Genomic DNA, 18,422 nt, shown 5'->3' with positions numbered 1-18,422 from the left:
TTGGTCGCAGCTCTTAGCCCAGTCACTGATCTTGATCGCAGCTCTCAGCCGGGTCGCTGATCTTGATTGCAGCTCTTAGTTGAGTCGCTGATCTTGGTCACAGCTCTCAGCCAGATTGCTGATCTTGGTCGCAGCTCTTAGTCGGGTCGCTGATTTTGGTGGCAGCTCTTAGCCAGCTCAATGATCTTGGTCGCAGCTCTTAGCTGGGTCACTGATCTTGGTCGCAGCTCTTAGCCCAGTCACTGATCTTGATCGCAGCTCTCAGCCGGGTTGCTGATCTTGATTGCAGCTCTTAGTTGAGTCGCTGATCTTGATTACAGCTCTTAGCCTGGCAGCTGATCTTGATCGCAGCTTTTAGCCTAGTCACTGATCTTGGTTGCAACTCTTAGCTGGGTCGCTGATCTTGGTCACAGCTCTCAGCCGGGTCGCTGATCTTGATGGCAGCTCTTAGTCGGGTCACTAATCTTGGTCGCAGCTCTCAGCCAGATTGCTGATCTTGGTCGCAGTTCTTAATAGGGTCGTTGATTTTGGGGCGGCACGGTGGCGCAGTGGTTAGCACTGCAGCCTTGCAGCGCTGGAGTCCTGGGTTCAAACCCCACCAAGGACAACATCTGCAAAGAGTTTGTATGTTCTCTCCGTGTTTGCGTGGGTTTCCTCCGGGCACTCCGGTTTCCTCCCACATTCCAAAGACATACTGATAATGAATTCAGATTGTGAGCCCTATTGGGGACAGTGATGATAATGTGTGCAAAATGTAAAGCGCTGCGGAATATGTTAGCGCTATATAAAAATAAAGATTATTATTATTATTATTATTATTTTGGTTGCAGTTCTTAGCTGGCTCGCTGATTTTGGTCGCAGCTCTCAGCCGGGTCACTGATCTTGGTCGCAGCTAGTAGCTGGGTCACTGATTTTGGTCGCAGCTGGTAGCCGGGTCACTGATCTTGGTCGCAGCTGGTAGCCGGGTCGCTGATCTTGGTCACAGCTTTTAGCGTAGTAGCTGCTTTTGGTTGCAGCTGGTAGCCAGGTTCCTGATCTTGGTCGCAGCTTGTAGCCGGCTCGCTGATCTTGGTCGCAGCTCTTAGCTGGGTCACTGATCTTGGTCGCAGCTCTTAGCCCAGTCACTGATCTTGATCGCAGCTCTCAGCCGGGTTGCTGATCTTGATCGCAGTTCTTAGTCGGGTCACTAATCTTGGTCACAGCTCTCAGCCGGATTGCTGATCTTGGTCGCAGTTCTTAGTAGGGTCGTTGATTTTGGTTGCAGCTCTTAGCCGGCTCACTGATTTTGGTCGCAGCTCTTAGCCGGGTCACTGATCTTGGTCGCAGCTGGTAGCCGGGTCGCTGATTTTGGTCGCAGCTGGTAGCCGGGTCAATGATCTTGGTCACAGCTTGTAGCCTAGTTGCTGCTCTTGGTTACAGCTTGTAGCCGGGTTCCTGATCTTGGTCGCAGCTTGTAGCCGTCTCGCTGATCTTGGTCGCAGCTCTTAGCTAGGTCACTGATCTTGGTTGCAGCTCTTAGCCCAGTCACTGATCTTGATCGCAGCTCTCAGCCGGGTTGCTGATCTTGAATGCAGCTCTTAGTTGGGTCGCTGATCTTGGCCACAGCTCTCAGCCAGATTGCTGATCTTGGTTGCAGCTCTTAGTCGGGTCGCTGATTTTGGTCGCAGCTCTTAGCCAGCTCGCTGATCTTGGTCACAGCTCTTAGCTGGGTCACTGATCTTGAATACAGCTCTTAGCCTGGCAGCTGATCTTGATCGCAGCTCTTAGTCTGGTCGCTGATCTTGGTCGCAGCTCTTAGCCGGGTCGCTGATCTTGGTCGCAGCTCTTAGCCGGGTCGCTATTCTTGGTCGCAACTGTTAGCCGGGTCGCTATTCTTTATTGCAGCTCTTAGCCGGATCACTATTCTTGGTCGCAGCTCTTAACCGGGTCACTATTCTTGGTCGCAGCTCTTAGCTGGGTCGCTGATCTTGGTCGTAGATCTTAGCCGGGTCGCTGATCTTGGTCGCAGCTTATGCCCACTGGTATACGTCTTCAGCTATAACTCATCTCTGCGGCTCTACTATGAACTTGGTGTTATCTGCTGTTCTTGGACTGCTGGGCTGCCTTCATGTTGTGTGCTGACACGGCATGACATTTTATATGGGCGCCTCACCCATCATCCCCAGATTTCAGCAGAGTTATACAGTGTAGGACGCCACTACTCATAGTTTCAGCGTATTAGGAAAGGAATAGGTAGATTGTCTAAGTAATTCCATCCTGTATACACAATGTGAATCCTGCCTAATCCTGACCTAAAAAGCAAAATCCCACAAGAACGTCAGGAATTCTGCCTATTACAGGACGATAAGAGGCAGATGTAGGAGCACTCACTGGGGATGGACTGCAGCGTTACACATCACATGTGTGAGAGTATCATACATTAGTGCATGGTATTAGTGTATAGCTGGCACTGAGAGACGACAGCGCGGCACTGCCCACAGCGCGGCACTGCCCACAGCGCGGCACTGCCCACAGCGTTACTTCTCATTACCACCGGGCAGCTGCTGCAAAATGTCACATTATATCAGAAACCTGAACATATGACAGTCAGAAAACCAGATATTATCTATAGCAAAGGGCAGTGAGCCGGCACTGTACTGAGAGGAAGAGGAGGGTGGGAGTGAGACATCACCCACTGTCTGCATCTATCCAACATCCCACTATCTGGATATTGTGTCTTCATGAGTTACATCCTGCATTATACTCCAGAGCTGCACTCACTATTCTGCTGGTGCAGTCACTGTGTACATACATTACATTACTGATCCTGTACTGATCCAGAATAGTGAGTGCTCCTCTGGAGTATAATGCAGGATGTAACTCAGGATCAGTAATGTAATGTATGTACACAGTGACTGCACCAGCAGACTAGTGAGTGCAGCTCTGGGGTATAATACAGGATGTAACTCAGGATCAGTAATGTAATGTATGTACACAGTGACTGCACCAGCAGAATAGTGAGTGCAGCTCTGGGGTATAATACAGGATGTAACTCAGCATCAGTAATGTAATGTATGTACACAGTGACTGCACCAGCAGAATAGTGAGTGCAGCTCTGGAGTATAATACAGGATGTAACTCAGCATCAGTAATGTAATGTATGTACACAGTGACTGCACCATCAGAATAGTGAGTGCAGCTCTGGGGTATAATACAGGATGTAACTCAGGATCAGTAATGTAATGTATGTACACAGTGACTGCACCAGCAGAATAGTAATAGTGAGTGCAGCTCTGGGGTATAATACAGGATGTAACTAAGGATCAGTAATGTAATGTATGTACACAGTGACTGCACCAGCAGAATAGTGAGTGCAGCTCTGGAGTATAATACAGGATGTAACTCAGGATCAGTAATGTAATGTATGTACACAGTGACTTTTTCTGTAGTTTATCTCTTGTTGTACTGATCAGAGTACTCGATATACTTCTTTATTGAACAGATGTTGGTTATAAATGAATCTCTTTCTTTTTCTCCTCAGGTCTTGTCTAATATAGCCATCTACCTGTGCACAATCACTGTCGGTATCATGTCCTACTACATGGCGGATCGTAAACATCGGAAAGCCTTTCTGGAAGCTCGTCAGTCCCTGGAGGTGAAACTCAATCTGGAAGAGCAAAGTCAGCAACAGGTATTTAGTGCTGCTCCCCGCAGTGCGGCTGCTGCTCGCCTGACCTCTCTTGCAGCGGAGTTACCCTTAATGCCGGCCAAACACATCAGGCTAATGACGGCCGAAACTGTCAATATCTACGGGTTTGGGCGACGGTGTAATGTGTATGGGGCGCCGCACGATCGGGAGAGATGTCGATTACACATGTATTTATTTGGACTGTCGAATACTTTGTCCTCCAAGAGATGAGCCGCCAACAAGTAACACAATAGTGCTCCGCCGAACGAGGGCTCCTCTGTACAGAGAGGGGTACATAAGAAAAGTATTACAGTAGTAATATTCTTGTACATAGGGGCAGTATTATAGTAGTTATATTCGTGTACATAGGGGCAGTATTATAGTAGTTATATTCTTGTACATAGGGGCAGTGTTATAGTAGTTATATTCTTGTACATAGGGAGCAGTATTATAGTAGTTATATTCTTGTACATAGGGCAGTATTATAGTAGTTATATTCTTGTACATAGGGGCAGTATTATAGTAGTTATATTCTTGTACATAGGGCAGTATTATAGTAGTTATATTCTTGTACATAGGGGCAGTATTATAGTAGTTATATTCTTGTACATAGGAGCAGTATTATAGTAGTTATATTCGTGTACATAGAGGCAGTATTATAGTAGTTATATTCTTGTACATAGGGGCAGTGTTATAGTAGTTATATTCTTGTACATAGGGGCAGTATTATAGTAGTTATATTCTTGTACATAGGGGCAGTATTATAGTAGATATATTCGTGTACATAGAGGCAGTATTATAGTAGTTATATTCTTGTACATAGGGGCAGTATTATAGTAGTTATATTCTTGTACATAGAGGCAGTATTATAGTAGTTATATTCTTGTACATAGGGGCAGTATTATAGTAGTTATATTCGTGTACATAGAGGCAGTATTATAGTAGTTATATTCTTGTACATAGGGGCAGTATTATAGTAGTTATATTCTTGTACATAGGGGCAGTATTATAGTAGTTATATTCTTGTACATAGGGGCAGTATTATAGTAGTTATATTCTTGTACATAGGGACAGTATTATAGTAGTTATATTCTTGCACATAGGGGCAGTGTTATAGTAGTTATATTCTTGTACATAGGGGCAGTATTATAGTAGTTATATTCTTGTGCATAGGGGCAGTATTATAGTAGTTATATTCTTGTACATAGGAGCAGTATTCTAGTAGTTATGTTCTTGTACATAGGGGCAGTATTATAGTAGTTATATTCTTGTACATAGGGGCAGTATTATAGTAGTTATATTCTTGTACATAGGGGGCAGTATTATAGTAGTTATATTCCTGTAGATAGGGGGCAGTATTATAGTAGTTATATTCTTGCACATAGGAGCAGTATTATAGTAGTTATATTCTTGTACATAGGGGCAGTATTATAGTAGTTATATTCTTGTATATAGAGGCAGTATTATAGTAGTTATATTCTTGTGCATAGGGGCAGTATTATAGTAGTTATATTCTTGTACATAAGGGCAGTATTATAGTAGTTATTTTCTTGTACATAGGGGCAGTATTATAGTAGTTAGATTCTCTTATAAGGAGGGCAGTATTATAGCAATAGTCAGTAAAGATCTTTTACTTATTTTGTCAGAACAATACTTGAATGAATGGCTGGAACACACAAATGGCGTTGTACAGAGCACAAGCCTTAATATAAACGTTTTGGCATAGAGCTGCCTAAATGTTTAAAGCAGAGCTCACATTGTATATGTTATGACTGCAGTTTGGAATTCAGCTACAGTTTACATTACTCACCCTAACATTATCATTCTTCAGAAATTTCAATGCTTATATAAAGATAATAATACTATAGTTTTTATAATCCGGTGGCTCAGTGGTTAGCACAGCAGCCTTGCAGCGCTGGAGTCCTGGGTTCAAATCCCACCAAGGACAACATCTGCAAGGAGTTTGTATGTTCTCCCTGTGTTTGTGTGGGTTTCCTCCCACATTCCGAAGACATACTGATAGGGAATTTAGAGTGTGAGCCCCATTGGGGACAGTGATGATAATGTGTGCAAACTGTAAAGCGCTGCGGAATATGTTACCGCTATATAAAGATTATTATATAATTGCACTACTATGGTAGTTATATTCCTGTACATAGGGGCAGTATTATAGTAGTTATATTCTTGTACTTAGGAGCAGTATTATAGTAGTTATATTCTTGTACATAGGAGCAGTATTATAGTAGTTATATTCTTGTACATAGGGGGCAGTATTATAGTAGTTATATTCTTGTACATAGGAGCAGTATTATAGTAGTTATATTCTTGTACATAGGGGGCAGTATTATAGTAGTTATATTCTTGTACATAGGAGCAGTATTACAGTAGTTATATTCTTGTACATAGGGGGCAGTATTATAGTAGTTATATTCTTGTACATAGGGGCAGTATTACAGTAGTTATATTCTTGTACATAGGGGCAGTATTACAGTAGTTATATTCTTGTACATAGGGGCAGTATTATAGTAGTTATATTCTTGTACATAGGAGCAGTATTATAGTAGTTATATTCTTGTACATAGGCGCAGTATTATAGTAGATATATTCTTGTACATAGGAGCAGTATTATAGTAGTTATATTCTTGTACATAGGGGCAGTATTATAGTAGTCATATTCTTGTACATAGGAGCAGTATTATAGTAGTTATATTCTTGTACATAGGCGCAGTATTATAGTAGATATATTCTTGTACATAGGAGCAGTATTATAGTAGTCATATTCTTGTACATAGGAGCAGTATTATAGTAGTTACATTCTTGTACATAGGGGCAGTATTACAGTAGTTATATTCTTGTACATAGGAGCAGTATTATAGTAGTTATATTCTTGTACATAGGAGCAGTATTATAGTAGTTATATTCTTGTACATAGGAGCAGTATTATAGTAGTTATATTCTTGTACATAGGAGCAGTATTATAGTAGTTATATTCTTGTACATAGTGGGCAGTATTATAGTAGTTATATTCTTGTACATAGGGGGCAGTATTATAGTAGTTATATTCCTGTACATAGGAGCAGTATTATAGTAGTTATATTCTTGTACATAGGGGCAGTATTATAGTAGTTATATTCTTGTATATAGGAGCAGTATTATAGTAGTTATATTCTTGTACATAGGAGCAGTATTATAGTATATTCTTGTACATAGGAGCAGTATTATAGTAGTTATATTCTTGTACATAGGAGCAGTATTATAGTAGTTATATTCCTGTACATAGGAGCAGTATTATAGTAGTTATATTCTTGTACATAAGGGCAGTATTATAGTAGTTATTTTCTTGTACATAGGAGCAGTATTATAGTAGTTATATTCTTGTACATAGGGGCAGTATTATAGTAGTTATATTCTTGTACATAGGAGCAGTATTATAGTAGTTATATTCTTGTACATAGGAGCAGTATTATAGTAGTTATATTCTTGTACATAGTGGGCAGTATTATAGTAGTTATATTCTTGTACATATGAGCAGTATTATAGTAGTTATATTCTTGTACATAGGAGCAGTATTATAGTAGTTATATTCTTGTACATAGGGGGCAGTATTATAGTAGTTATATTCCTGTACATAGGAGCAGTATTATAGTAGTTATATTCTTGTACATAGGGGCAGTATTATAGTAGTTATATTCTTGTATATAGGAGCAGTATTATAGTAGTTATATTCTTGTACATAAGGGCAGTATTATAGTAGTTATTTTCTTGTACATAGGAGCAGTATTATAGTAGTTATATTCTTGTACATAGGGGCAGTATTATAGTAGTTATATTCTTGTATATAGGAGCAGTATTATAGTAGTTATATTCTTGTACATAGGAGCAGTATTATAGTATATTCTTGTACATAGGGGCAGTATTATAGTAGTTATATTCTTGTATATAGGAGCAGTATTATAGTAGTTATATTCTTGTACATAGGGGCAGTAATATAGCAGTTATATTCTTGTACATAGGAGCAGTATTATAGTAGTTATATTCTTGTACATAGGGGCAGTATTATAGTAGTTATATTCTTGTACATAGGAGCAGTATTATAGTAGTTATATTCTTGTACATAGGGGCAGTATTATAGTAGTTATATTCTTGTACATAGGAGCAGTATTATAGTAGTTATATTCTTGTACATAGGAGCAGTATTATAGTATATTCTTGTACATAGGGGCAGTATTATAGTAGTTATATTCTTGTATATAGGAGCAGTATTATAGTAGTTATATTCTTGTACATAGGGGCAGTAATATAGCAGTTATATTCTTGTACATAGGAGCAGTATTATAGTAGTTATATTCTTGTACATAAGAGCAGTATTATAGTAGTTATATTCTTGTACATAGGGGCAGTATTAGAAGATATGTTACAACTTTGAACTTTTGATTTATTAAATAAATATTAAATTAACGGTTACTTTCTAGGAACAGTAGGTAAAATATTTGAGCAGAGATATGTATGATTTTGGGTCAGAATTTTGCTCCTTTGTCAGTTTCCGTTCTGTACATCTTCTACACCTCCTGCCCGGTAGAGGTGATGATGAGGAGCGCTTTCTTCTTATGGAATGACTGAAGAACATTCCGCAGGAGTGCGGAGCCGTGGGGCAGGAGCCGTGGGCTCTGCTGCCGTCACCGGTGATGTTATCACTGATATCTCAGGTATGGCGGTGTCTGTGACGCTGGGATTACGTCCCGGCCTCGGATCTCACCTGTGACATTTCTCTGGGTGACTTGTTCTGTGTGTGATACCCAGTTAGGTGTCATGTGACTGGCAGATAGCGGCGTGCGTTCTCAGGCCGCGCCTCGTGACTGCCCATTGTGTACGCTGTCACTACACCGCCCTCTCCCGCTCCACTGTTTGCCGGCTCCGTCCTTTGCACCTTCTAAATATGTCTCCGCTTGTCATGTGTCTGTACAAACAGAAGAGCACGAGGCGTTCGACAGCGGCAGATGTGATAGTGTCACCACACAGCAGATAATGGCGAGAAGGCCGAGACTGGGAATGGCACAACGTGTGTATATACTGTATACAGCGGATGGATGGATAACAGATAGACAGTAGATAATAGATAGACAGTAGATAATAGATAGATAGATAATAGATAGATAATAGATAGATAGATAGATAGATAGATAGATAGATAGATAGATGATAGATAGATAGATAGATAGATAGATAGATAGATAGATAGATAGATAGATAGATAGATGATAGATAGATAGATAGATAGATAATAGATTGATAATAGATAGATAGATAATAGATTGATAATAGATAGATAATAAATAGATAGATAGATAATAGATTGATAATAGATAGATAATAAATAGATAATAGATTGATAATAGATAGATAATAGATAGATAGATAATAGATTGATAATAGATAGATAGATAGATAGATAATAGATTGATAATAGATAGATAATAGATAGATAGATAATAGATTGATAATAGATAGATAGATAATAGATTGATAATAGATAATAGATTGATAATAGATAGATAAATAGATAGATAATAGATAGATAGATAGATAATAGATTGATAATAGATAGATAATAGATAGATAGATAGATAATAGATTGATAATAGATAGATAGATAGATAGATAATAGATTGATAATAGATAATAGATTGATAATAGATAATAGATTGATAATAGATTGATAATAGATAGATAATAGATAGATAGATAATAGATTGATAATAGATAGATAATAAATAGATAATAGATTGATAATAGATAGATAATAGATAGATGGATAATAGATTGATAATAGATAGATAGATAGATAATAGATTGATAATAGATAGATAATAGATAGATAGATAGATAGATAGATAGATAGATAGATAGATAGATAATAGATTGATAATAGATATATAGATAGATAATAGATTGATAATAGATAATAGATTGATAATAGATAGATAAATAGATAGATAATAAATAGATAATAGATTGATAATAGATAGATAGATAGATAGATAGATAGATAGATAGGAGATGATAGATAGATAGAGAAATAGATAGATTGATAATAGATAGATAATAGATAGATAGATAGATAGTGGATTGATAATAGCTAGATAGATAAATAGTTAGATAGATAGATAGATAGTAGATTGATAATAGATAGATGATAGATAATAGGTAGATAATAGATAGATATGAGATAGATAAGAAATGATAGATTAATAGATAGACAATAGATAGTTAAAAGATAGATAATAGATTGATTGATAGATAATAGATAGATAATAGATGATATATAATAAATAGATAATAGATAGATAGATGATAGATAGATAATATATAATAGATAGATAATATATAATAGATAGATAATATATAATGGATAGATAATAGATAGATAATAGATATAATAGATTGATAATTGTTGTGAAAGGTAATTCAGTATCACAATGGACATGGAGGTCAGAGCACATACAGTGATCTGACAATAACCCAAAATAATAGAACGAGCTCTTAGACGTGGGAACTCTGCAGACCGCAATCCCTGATCCTCTCCAAACACAACTAGAGGCAGCCGTGGATTGCGCCTAAAGCTCCCTATGCAACTCGGCACAGCCTGAGAAACTAACTAGCCTGAAGATAGAAAAAATAAGCCTACCTTGCCTCAGAGAAATACCCCAAAGGAAAAGGCAGCCCCCCACATATAATGACTGTGAGTAAGATGAAAAGACAAACGTAGGGATGAAATAGATTCAGCAAAGTGAGGCCCGATATTCTAGACAGAGCGAGGATAGGAAAGATAACTTTGTGGTCTACACAAAACCCTAAAGAAAACCACGCAAAGGGGCAAAAAGACCCTCCGTACCGAACTAACGGCACGGAGGTACACCCTTTGCGTCCCAGAGCTTCCAGCAAAACAAATAGACAAGCTGGACAGAAAAAATAGCAACAAATAGCAAATAAGCACTTAGCTATGCAGAGCAGCAGGCCACAGGAATGATCCAGAGAAACACAAGTCCAACACTGGAACATTGACAGGAAGCATGAATCAAAGCATTAGGTGGGGTTAAGTAGAGAAGCACCTAACAACCTCACCAGATCACCTGAGGAAGGAAACTCAGAAGCAGCAGTACCAGTTTCCTCCACAAACGGAAGCTCCCAGAGAGAATCAGACGAAGTACCACTTGTGACCACAGGAGGCAGCTCTGCCACAGAATTCACAACAGTACCCCCCCCTTGAGGAGGGGTCACCGAACCCTCACCAGAGCCCCCAGGCCGACCAGGATGAGCCACATGAAAGGCACGAACAAGATCGGGAGCATGGACATCAGAGGCAAAAACCCAGGAATTATCCTCCTGAGCATAACCCTTCCATTTAACCAGATACTGGAGTTTCCGTCTTGAAACACGAGAATCCAAAATCTTCTCCACAATATACTCCAATTCCCCCTCCACCAAAACCGGGGCAGGAGGGTCAACAGATGGAACCATAGGTGCCACGTATCTCCGCAAGAATGACCTATGGAAGACGTTATGTATGAAAAAAGAATCTGGGAGGGTCAGACGAAAAGACACAGGATTAATAACCTCAGAAATCCTATAAGGACCAATGAAACGAGGTTTAAACTTCGGAGAGGAAACCTTCATAGGAATATGACGAGAAGATAACCAAACCAGATCCCCAACACGAAGTCGGGGACCCACACGGCGTCTGCGATTAGCGAAACGTTGAGCCTTCTCCTGGGACAAGGTCAAATTGTCCACTACATGAGTCCAAATCTGCTGCAACCTGTCCACCACAGTATCCACACCAGGACAGTCCGAAGACTCAACCTGTCCTGAAGAGAAACGAGGATGGAACCCAGAATTGCAGAAAAATGACGAAACCAAGGTAGCCGAGCTGGCCCGAGTATTAAGGGCGAACTCAGCCAAAGGCAAAAAGGACACCCAGTCATCCTGATCGGCAGAAACAAAGCATCTCAGATAGGTTTCCAAGGTCTGATTGGTTCGTTCGGTCTGGCCATTAGTCTGAGGATGAAAAGCCGAGGAAAAAGACAAGTCAATGCCCATCCTACCACAAAAGGCTCGCCAAAACCTCGAAACAAACTGGGAACCTCTGTCAGAAACGATATTCTCTGGAATGCCATGCAAACGAACCACATGCTGGAAGAACAATGGCACCAAATCAGAGGAGTAAGGCAACTTGGACAAGGGTACCAGATGGACCATCTTAGAAAAGCGATCACAGACCACCCAAATGACTGACATCTTTTGAGAGATGGGAAGATCTGAAATAAAATCCATAGAGATATGTGTCCAAGGTCTCTTCGGGATCGGCAAGGGCAAAAGCAACCCACTGGCACGAGAACAGCAGGGCTTAGCCCGAGCACAAATCCCACAGGACTGCACAAAAGAACGCACATCCCGCGACAGAGATGGCCACCAAAAGGATCTAGCCACTAACTCTCTGGTACCAAAGATTCCAGGATGACCAGCCAACACCGAACAATGAACCTCAGAGATCACTTTATTTGTCCACCTATCCGGGACAAACAGTTTCTCCGCTGGACAACGATCAGGTTTATTAGCCTGAAATTTTTGCAGCACCCGCCGCAAATCAGGGGAGATGGCAGACACAATTACTCCTTCCTTGAGGATACCCGCCGGCTCAGATAAACCCGGAGAGTCGGGCACAAAACTCCTAGACAGAGCATCCGCCTTCACATTTTTAGAGCCCGGAAGGTACGAAATCACAAAGTCAAAACGGGCGAAAAACAGCGACCAACGAGCCTGTCTAGGATTCAAACGCTTAGCAGACTCGAGATAAGTCAGATTCGTATGATCAGTCAATACCACTACGCGATGCTTAGCTCCTTCAAGCCAATGACGCCACTCCTCGAATGCCCACTTCATGGCCAGCAACTCTCGGTTGCCCACATCATAATTCCGCTCAGCAGGCGAAAACTTCCTGGAAAAAAAAGCGCATGGTTTCATCACTGAACAATCAGAACCTCTCTGCGACAAAACAGCCCCTGCTCCAATCTCAGAAGCATCAACCTCGACCTGGAACGGAAGAGAAACATCAGGTTGACACAACACAGGGGCAGAAGAAAAACGACGCTTCAACTCTTTAAAAGCTTCCACAGCAGCAGAAGACCAATTGACCAAATCAGCACCCTTCTTGGTCAAATCGGTCAATGGTTTGGCAATACTAGAAAAATTGCAGATGAAGCGACGATAAAAATTAGCAAAGCCCAGGAACTTTTGCAGACTTTTCAGAGATGTCGGCTGAGTCCAGTCATGGATGGCTTGGACCTTAACAGGATCCATCTCGATAGTAGAAGGGGAAAAGATGAACCCCAAAAATGAAACCTTCTGCACACCAAAGAGACACTTTGATCCCTTCACAAACAAAGAATTAGCACGCAGGACCTGAAAAACCGTTCTGACCTGTTTCACATGAGACTCCCAATCATCCGAGAAGATCAAAATGTCATCCAAGTACACAATCAGGAATTTATCCAGGTACTCTCGGAAGATGTCATGCATAAAGGACTGAAACACTGATGGAGCAATGGCAAGTCCGAATGGCATCACTAGATACTCAAAATGACCCTCGGGCGTATTAAATGCAGTTTTCCATTCATCACCTTGCTTAATTCGCACCAGATTATACGCACCACGAAGATCTATCTTGGTGAACCAACTAGACCCCTTAATCCGAGCAAACAAATCAGATAACAACGGCAAGGGGTACTGAAATTTAACCGTGATCTTATTAAGAAGGCGATAATCTATACAAGGTCTCAGCGAACCATCCTTCTTGGCTACAAAAAAAAAACCTGCTCCTAATGGCGACGATGACGGGCGAATATGCCCCTTCTCCAGGGATTCCTTCACATAACTGCGCATAGCGGTGTGCTCAGGCACGGATAAATTAAACAGTCGACCTTTTGGGAATTTACCACCAGGAATCAAATTGATAGCACAATCACAATCCCTATGCGGAGGTAGGGCATCGGACTTGGGCTCATCAAATACATCCCGGTAATCAGACAAGAACTCTGGAACCTCAGAAGGGGTGGATGACGAAATTGACAAAAATGGAACATCACCATGTACCTCCTGACAACCCCAGCTGGACACCGACATGGATTTCCAATCCAATACTGGATTATGGGCTTGTAGCCATGGCAACCCCAACACGACCACATCATGCAGATTATGCAACACCAGAAAGCGAATATCCTCCTTATGTGCAGGAGCCATGCACATGGTCAGCTGGGTCCAGTATTGAGGCTTATTCTTGGCCAAAGGCGTAGCATCAATACCTCTCAATGGAATAGGACACTGCAAGGGCTCCAAGAAAAACCCACAACGTTTAGCATATTCCAAGTCCATCAAATTCAGAGCAGCGCCTGAATCCACAAACGCCATGACAGAATATGATGACAAAGAGCAGATCAAGGTAACAGACAGAAGAAAATTTGACTGTACCGTACCAATGGTGGCAGACCTAGCGAACCGCTTAGTGCGCTGACAATCAGAGATAGCATGAGTGGAATCACCACAGTAGAAACACAGCCCATTCAGACGTCTGTGTTCTTGCCGTTTAACTCTGGTCAAAGTCCTATCGCACTGCATAGGCTCAGGTTTAAGCTCAGGTAATACCGCCAAATGGTGCACAGATTTACGCTCACGCAAGCGTCGACCGATCTGAATAGCCAAAGACATAGACTCATTCAAACCAGCAGGCATAGGAAATCCCACCATGACATCCTTAAGGGCTTCAGAGAGACCCTTTCTGAACATAGCTGCCAGCGCAGATTCATTCCATTGAGTGAGCACGGACCACGTTCTAAATTTCTGACAATATACCTCTATTTCATCCTGACCCTGACACAGAGCCAGCAAATTCTTTTCTGCCTGATCCACTGAATTAGGTTCATCGTACAGCAATCCGAGCGCCAGGAAAAACGCATTGATATTACTTAATGCAGGATCTCCTAGCGCAAGAGAAAATGCCCAGTCCTGAGGGTTGCCGCGCAAAAAAGAAATAATAATCAAAACCTGTTGAACTGGATCACCAGAGGAACGAGGTTTCAAGGCCAGAAATAACTTACAATTATTTTTGAAACTCAGAAACTTAGTTCTATCTCCAAAAAACAAATCAGGAATAGGAATTCTTGGTTCTAACATAGATTTCTGATCAATAGTGTCTTGAATCTTTTGTACTCTTGCCGAGAGCTGATCCACAAATGAAGACAGACTTCTAATGTCCATCGCTACACCTGTGTACTGAACCACCCAAATGTCTAGGGGAAAAAAAAGACAAAACACAAAGCCAAGAAAAAAAAATGGTCTCAGAACTTCTTTTTTCCCTCTGTTGAGAATCATTAGTACTTTTGGCTTCCTGTACTGTTGTGAAAGGTAATTCAGTATCACAATGGACATGGAGGTCAGAGCACATACAGTGATCTGACAATAACCCAAAATAATAGAACGAGCTCTGAGACGTGGGAACTCTGCAGACCGCAATCCCTAATCCTCTCCAAACAACACTAGAGGCAGCCGTGGATTGCGCCTAACGCTCCCTATGCAACTCGGCACAGCCTGAGAAACTAACTAGCCTGAAGATAGAAAAAATAAGCCTACCTTGCCTCAGAGAAATACCCCAAAGGAAAAGGCAGCCCCCCACATATAATGACTGTGAGTAAGATGAAAAGACAAACGTAGGGATGAAATAGATTCAGCAAAGTGAGGCCCGATATTCTAGACAGAACGAGGATAGGAAAGATAACTTTGCGGTCTACACAAAACCCTAAAGAAAACCACGCAAAGGGGCAAAAAGACCCTCCGTACCGAACTAACGGCACGGAGGTACACCCTTTGCGTCCCAGAGCTTCCAGCAAAACAAATAGACAAGCTGGACAGAAAAAATAGCAACAAATAGCAAAGAAGCACTTAGCTATACAGAGCAGCAGGCCACAGGAATGATCCAGGGAAAAGCAAGTCCAACACTGGAACATTGACAGGAAGCATGAATCAAAGCATTAGGTGGGGTTAAGTAGAGAAGCAGCTAACGACTTCACATTCCAAAGACATACTGATAGGAATTCTAGATTGTGAGCCCAATCGGGGACAGTGATGATAATGTGTGCAAACTGTAAAGCGCTGCGGAATATGTTAGCGCTATATAAAAATAAAGATTATTATTATTATTATTATTCACCAGATCACCTGTGGGAGGAAACTCAGAAGCAGCAGTACCAGTTTCCTCCACAAACGGAAGCTCCCAGAGAGAATCAGCCGAAGTACCACTTGTGACCACAGGATGGAGCTCTGCCACAGAATTCACAACAGATAATAGATAGATAATAGATATAATAGATAGATAATAGATAGATAATAGATAGATAACACTGCGCAACAAATTTCAGTGAAGTTCTTGTCCCCTGAGAAAACGTTATTGTATCTTATAGATTTTGATACGCTGAACATGAATATGTGCTCCAAAAGTCTGTATCACGTAAATATAGGCCGTGTGAGGGCTTATTTTTTGCGTGCCGAGCTGCCGTTTTTAATGATACCACACTTGTGCACATACAATCTTTTGATCGCCCGTTATTGCATTTTAATGCAATGTCACGGTAACCATAAAAAGTAATTCTGGTGTTTTCATTTTTTTTTTCTCACTACGTCATTTAGCGATCAGGTTAATTCTTTTTTTATTGATAGATCGGTTGATTCTGAAGGCGGCGATACCAAATATGTGTATGTTTGTTTTTTTTATTATTGTTTTATTTTGATTGAGGCGAAAGGGGGGTGATTTGAACTTTTATGTTTTTTTAATTTTTTTATATTTTGAAACACATTTTTTTTAACTTTTGGCATGCTTCAATAGTCTCCATGGAAGGTTAGAAGCTGCCATAGCGCGATCACCTCTGCTACATACAGGCGATGCTCAGATCGCCTCTGTGCAGCAGAATTACAGGATAGCAATCTGCCATCAACAACCATAGAAGTCTCGGGGAGACCTCTGGTTGTGATAGCAACACAGCGATGACCCCCTGTTCACATGACAGGGGTCGTCGCTGTGCGTATTTCCGGACCGGCGTCTGGAAGTTCATTTAAATGCTGCTGTCAGAGTTTGACAGCTGCATCTAACTACTTAATAGGCACGGGCGGATCGCAAGTCCACTCACGCCTATTGCAGGCACATGTCAGCTGTTCATCTATCTATCTATATATCATCTATTATCTATCTATCATCTAGCTATATATTTATCATCTATCATCTATTATCTATATATCTATTATCTATCCATCTCTTATCTATCATATCTATCTATTATCTATCCATCTCTTATCTATCATATCTATCTATTATCTATTTATCTATTATCTATCCATCTAAATCATATCTATCTATTGTATCTATCTATTATCTATCTATTATCTAACTATCTATTATCTATCATGTACCTATCTATCTATTATCTATCTCTCTATCTATCTATCATCTTTTTTTGTGGATATATTCAATAGAGTTGGCACATACCTGAGAAGCTTTGCACCCTATGGTTGTTTTTGTGCTGCTTTTTATTTTTTCTATATCATCTATCTATCTATCTATCTATCTATCTATCTATCTATCTATCTATCTATCTATTATCTATCTATCTATTATCTATCTATCTATTATCTATCTATCTATCTATAAATCATCTGTCTATCATCTATTATCTATCAATTATCTCTCTATTATCTATTATCCGTGTTTTTAGAATTATAACAGAATATTATAATGTTTTGTATCATTTCTCAAAAACCTAGCGTGATAGAAAAAATCTGAAGTCATTTCTGAAATCAGCATGAAAAAATCTATGAGGAACTCTCAAAATTGTCCGAGGGACAAAACCTTTGTAAGGGTATGTGCACATGTCAGGATTATTTCCTGACAAAATCCTGAGAATTCTGCCAGAAATCCGCGTCTTTTTTCGCGCGGATTTCTCGCGGAATTTGCGCGGATTTTTTGCGGATTTTTTTTTTTCCTGAATGACCTTTTTGATAGCAAATCCGCAAAAAATCCAGAAAAAGAATGAGCATGTCCGGATTTTTTGCGGGATGCGTTTTTTTTGCGGAAAAAAACGCTAACATCTGCACAAAAAATGCGGAATGCATTCTAAATGATAGGATGCATAATGTTAGCGTTTTTTTTACCGGATTTATAGCGTTTTTATGGCGAAAATCCGCAAAAAAACCACTAAAAATCCTGACGTGTGCACATACCCTAACACAGTGTAATAAATAGATGATAGATAGATAATAGATAGATGATAGATAGATAATAGATAGATGATCGATAGAGAATAGATACCGTAGATGGATGATAGATCGATAATAGATAAATATATAAATACAAGAATATTAATGGAAAGCTGAGTGAAAGGAAAAATTGTGGTAGAAAAAGGCAAGGAACCGGGATAACCGCAGCCTGGAAAGGATTGTTAAGAAAAGGCCGTTCAGTAATGTGGGTGAGATTCACAAGGAGCGGACTGCTGCTTGGGTCATTGCTTCACCACACACAGACGTATCCAGGACATGGGCTACAAGTGTCGCATTCCTTGTGTCCGGCCACTCATGACCAATAGACAACGCCAGAAGCGTCTTACCTGGGCCAAGGAGAAAAAGAACTGGACTGTGGTCAGTGGTCCAAGCTGTTGTG

The 18,422-nt window shown here is 40.4% G+C and overlaps 1 protein-coding gene across 1 annotated transcript in view; it reads left to right on the top strand.

Annotated features, from left to right (window-relative positions):
• Nucleotides 1-18,422, top strand: part of ADCY3 (adenylate cyclase 3) — a 178,911-nt gene that overhangs the window by 86,318 nt on the left and 74,171 nt on the right. Inside the window, exon 2 of the mRNA XM_069728424.1 lies at nt 3,521-3,670. Coding sequence (XP_069584525.1) covers nt 3,521-3,670 — 150 coding nt within the window. The remainder of the gene's footprint in view (nt 1-3,520; nt 3,671-18,422) is intronic.

The sequence above is a fragment of the Ranitomeya imitator genome, chromosome 5 (assembly GCF_032444005.1).
Source record: "Ranitomeya imitator isolate aRanImi1 chromosome 5, aRanImi1.pri, whole genome shotgun sequence".
Lineage (NCBI taxonomy): Eukaryota > Metazoa > Chordata > Amphibia > Anura > Dendrobatidae > Ranitomeya > Ranitomeya imitator.
This window is presented reverse-complemented; position numbering and strand designations above follow the sequence as displayed.